At 40.4% G+C, this 4947-nt stretch overlaps 1 protein-coding gene across 1 annotated transcript in view; it reads right to left on the bottom strand.

Moving 5' to 3' along the window:
- Window positions 1-1458: 1458 nt before the first annotated feature.
- SARC_04033 (DNA ligase 1) overlaps window positions 1459-4947 on the bottom strand; it is a gene marked incomplete at its 5' end in the record, with an annotated part of 9229 nt that continues 5740 nt past the window's right edge. The window contains 4 exons of the mRNA XM_014302155.1: window positions 1459-1535; window positions 2475-2630; window positions 3245-3382; window positions 4160-4318. Of these exons, the coding sequence (XP_014157630.1) occupies window positions 1476-1535; window positions 2475-2630; window positions 3245-3382; window positions 4160-4318 (513 nt within the window). The 3' untranslated portion in view covers window positions 1459-1475. The remainder of the gene's footprint in view (window positions 1536-2474; window positions 2631-3244; window positions 3383-4159; window positions 4319-4947) is intronic.

The following is a 4947-nucleotide window of genomic DNA, read 5'->3' as shown; positions in this document are numbered from 1 at the left end:
CACCAAGCAACGCAACGTTGTTGTCACGCTATCCTTTTTTAACAGGCGAGGATGGCCAATAGTCGTGCTTAGTAACCGCTGACCGGGGCGATGATCAACACTGTGGACTGTCGTATAGTAGACAAGCGGACAACAGGAATCAACAACGGGACTCCAAAAGACGTATAAAATGCACAGACATCAATAGCATTGTTGCATTGGTATTCATGCCCAGGCAAACAAGTTCCATTTAGTTTAAAGTTATCTCCACAAATTTGTTGGTGCCAAAGTTCCTCGCGGGATAGTCAATCTAAAGCACCAGCGGGTTCTTAAATACACTTAAAAACCGCAAAGAGATACACATTCGTTCACAGATCCCAGATGTTCCGAGGTCGATTGCTGACATTCGTTACTCTGGCAAAGGTTTTTGTTTTTGAAACACCGTCATAAATCAGGCACTTCCTGTGCTTGTCTCGTAAGACAACATTCCAAACTAAAAGCTGCAATTCTCATCCTGGAGAATCAACGATATGACATTTACTCGCAGTTTTATTGATCAGCCCGGAGCATCGCTTCTCTGAGCTTTGATATATACATACATACACACGCACACACACACACACACACACACACACACTATATATATATATATATATACTACATAATATATATATAGTATATATATATATATATATATATATATATAGTATATATATATATATATATATATATATATATATATATATATATATATTTATATACCTATACACACACACATATATATATATATATATATGTATGTATGTATGTATATAATGTATGTATATTAGTATATAAGCATATATATATATATATATATATATATATATATATATATATATATATATATATATATATATATACAAACACACACACACACATATATATCAAGTACCGTAAGAATTACCGGTAAATGTGAGAAAGATGAAGCGGAATGTAGGAAGTGTCAACCATCTTGCTGTCTCACACAATGGACGTTGGATAGGCAGGTCGAGCTCTTCGAGGTAAACCCTGTGGATATTGTGAATAGCCTAAGCTAATCTCCAGTATCACAGACTAGGCAGTATGTGGGTGTGTCGACGGCGGAGAAAACTTCTTTATAGCTGGCTGTCATAATAATGTCCCTGGGGGTACTATACAACAAGACAACTCCCAGATCCGTTGTCATAGAGTCAACAGAATTATCGAATAGAACGGCCTAATATTTTTTGTTTAATTTAGAGCCCGTCAGTGGACCTATATATGCGCATGTAAATCTCCCACCTCATGCTGAAGTGTGCGTTCTTTCACTCAGTTGTGTGGTACTATTGCTCCAGTGACCTGCAGATACCTACGCCTGTGTATGTAAATTCTTCTGTCATACACACGTCTAATTGGTACAACTGCTTGTGTAAATACCTAATCCGTCAGGCGTAAGCTATATTCTTTCACATACACCTGTATCTTCACCTCTTTGATCACCTTCGAGGCGGCCCGTTCTGTTGTACCAGTGGTTGCGCAGAGTACATCTCTGCGATCTGAGGGCAGTTTCAATGAAAATGCGAGGGTACTAGACATGAGGCTTTAAGTTCATTGTGTTATCAACCTGTGCGTATTCAACAATATAGGCCGAACCGTTGATATGTAGCAAGTGTCTTCTATGTGTGATTTCAACTGCAACTGTTTGTGCTAACATATACACTAAAAATGCCCGTTTGGATTTCGAAATTGTGCACAAATATACAAAGATAAGACTATATGTCTGGGAGCCGTATTGAAAATGCTACTGCTGCACACTTCCATATTCTCTGACAAATAAATAGCTACCCGAGAAATATATATGGAGTGGCGCGTCTCTATGTAGACCATGTATGCAGAAAATGCGGGTACATAGAATGCTCTCAATACACAGGTATATTTCTTTCACGAAAACTCGCATTAAGAACTATGCGAGTGCAGGTTGCACGCGTGGGTGGCACCAAGCAGCCCCGCTCACTATTGCATACACAGACTGACCACGTGGGACTGGTGTCTAATAATCAACACACTTGCAGTTAAGTTTGTCAATCGAAACGTGGATTACGACACAACCCAAAAGCGACGGAGAACGCACATAACATGCTCACATCATAGTCCTCTTGTGGTAAGCAACATCACACCTTTGGTATCAGCAAGCAACATCACACCTTTGGTATCAGCAAGCAACACAACCAAACGGTTCAAGCGACAGCGCACTTCTCATCATGTGAGATTATAAGCGCCATCCTCACATGACGGCAGTGATAGCGCCAACGCCCTTGTTGCTTCAACATTCGACTGACTATCTCAAATAGCTTTGTAAAGTAACACTGTGCAGATAGACCTTAGACAAGCATTCCTATTTAAACACAAACTATTTGAGCACAGTTAACTACATCTACAAGGAAGGTCCAAAGCAAGTTCTACACGGGCGCGCACACGCACACGATCACACGTACTCTGCTAGAACTGGTGGCCTCGTCGGGTTTCTTGTCATCTCTAATTCGCAGCACTCGAGGAAAGCGCAGAGAGATGCCTTTGGTGGGATGAACCTCACCCACACCGGCCAAATAAGCTGGTGAGATGGACAGATCCGCTGCCTTGATTTCCCATACCTGATGTGATTGGAAGACAAATGTATATATTGGAAAGAGAATAGACATTTAAGACATCAAACCGCAATACAGTTAAGCTCACAAGCCTTTTGTGTATGTGCTCGTACATGCCAACGCACAATAGGTTCATTGCACTGAGTATGTATATGATTTTTTTTCCGGTTAAAAGTACTTCACTCGCTGGATAAGTTAGCGATATGAACAAGATTGATTGCCTCGATTGCACACAACCAAAGAGCCTCGCACAGGGCGTTATACTTGAGAGAGCACTGCCCAATATCGCAATGTTATATGAATACAAACAGACATGTCTCTCAACTAGAGGCGTAAAAAAGGGGCATTAGATACCGAGTATGTAATATGAAAGCCTTGCTGTCCATTCCGTACAAATGTCGGTCCCCTCGAAAAGGAATAGGTTTTGAGAGGATACCATAAACACACCCACCGAAGAGGAAACTCCTATGTAAATCCCGATCCATGCTCACCTGCTCTCAGACACACTCATATGTACGCGTAAAAACCATTCATACCGACGCGCAGACGCAACAACGTTATATCAATGATACAAACGAAACACGCCACATACACACGCCATGTGGCCTCACTTTCCGTACCTGTACGGGTTCGAACCAGACGTCTGGTTTGGAGGACTCAGTAGTGCGATAGTACGCCTTCTTCCCCGATTCAGAGAGATGCTTTGCAAAGAACTCGTTGCTGTCCTTGAGGAATTCATTGGTCATCCCAGTACCCACCTACAGTGTCAAAAGACCGATGTAAAAAAACTGTAAGAGCTGGGTATGCGGGTTTGTCCTTGATTCTCGTATTTACCGCTGCTTCTGCATATGCATACATCCCTCAAACGACCAATGTGCACATATGTAGTACAAGGCTGCGTGCCTGAACATATCGTCGTTTTTGTACGTATAGACACAACCCTGCGTGTACGAGATAGCACCGTGAGTGCATATACACAACTGCCTACGCTCAGCGATAGACGAGTAGCCTAATAATATGCGTGAATGGGTCGAAAGGGCCCGGTGGATGTGCATTGGAAAGCCAATATGCTTTGCATACATGAAAAAAGTGTAGACTCTTATACATTCACAAAGTATGCAGATGCATACACACCTTGCAGATAACCTGGTACTCGTCTGCATCCTCGTAACATGATTATATATATATATATATACAAGTTATGCTGATATCCATTAACCTTGCAGATGGCGTGATAGTACTCTACACGAATGGAAAGGATTATACACATCTACACGGACAATTTAACCAAATGCTTTACAAATAGTCTGGTATTCTTCGGCATCGTCGCCAATACACAATATAGACTTACACACACACACACACACACATATATATACGTTCACACCGAATGAATAAACTGGAATATATTTACATATATTAATATTATACAAACACTTTGCAATAATCTGGTATTCTTCGGCGTCCTCGCACTGACATAGAATATACAATAGAATATATTGATACAGTATGTACATACACATACATATATATACCTTGCAGATAGCCTGGTACTCTTCTTCATCCTCGTTATAGCACGCCAGAAGATATGCGGCATACCATCCCGTACGCTTGCCTTGGCCATACCACGCCCCAATCACCACCAGATCAAAGGAATCACCAAGACCCCCATCTTCAATATAGTCCTTCTTCAACTACGTTTATATCGGGAGCATGGTTGGGAAATACAAATGTGAGCAAGTGTGTACACACACATACCACGCAGAAGTCCCATATTTGTGATGAAACGACACGGGATACATGTTAAAATATACACACAATTCAGTCTCTCCAGTATTACACGTATGAGATTCTCAATGGGGAATCTTCCTCAACTCTTTGAAAGATTATGCATGAACTTTTACAACAGGTCGGTCGATGCAATAACCACAGCAAGGACTAGAGACTGGCTCACGTATAAGTACTATAGCAGATTCTATAAACACAAATATGCATCTTAGTTAGCAAAATTAAGGTAGCAGTGTGTCTGTTGGTAAGCGTGCTCGGGACAAGGGATAAACAGTAGCGATCTATTCAGAAAGTCACCTTGTGCATACAAAAACAAATAGGTTTACAATTTGGCATACACGCACGTACGTTCACGCAGCTTCAAGTAAAACTACGTATATATATATACATACATACATACATACATGTATACATACATACATACATACATACACATACACACACCCATATATATACATACACACACACACACACATATATATATATACATATATATATACATACATATATATATATATATAATATATATATATAT

Source organism: Sphaeroforma arctica (genome assembly GCF_001186125.1).
Source record: "Sphaeroforma arctica JP610 unplaced genomic scaffold supercont1.217, whole genome shotgun sequence".
Lineage (NCBI taxonomy): Eukaryota > Ichthyosporea > Ichthyophonida > Sphaeroforma > Sphaeroforma arctica.
Note: the sequence above shows the minus strand (reverse complement) of the source record. Positions and strands in the feature narration are given on the sequence as shown.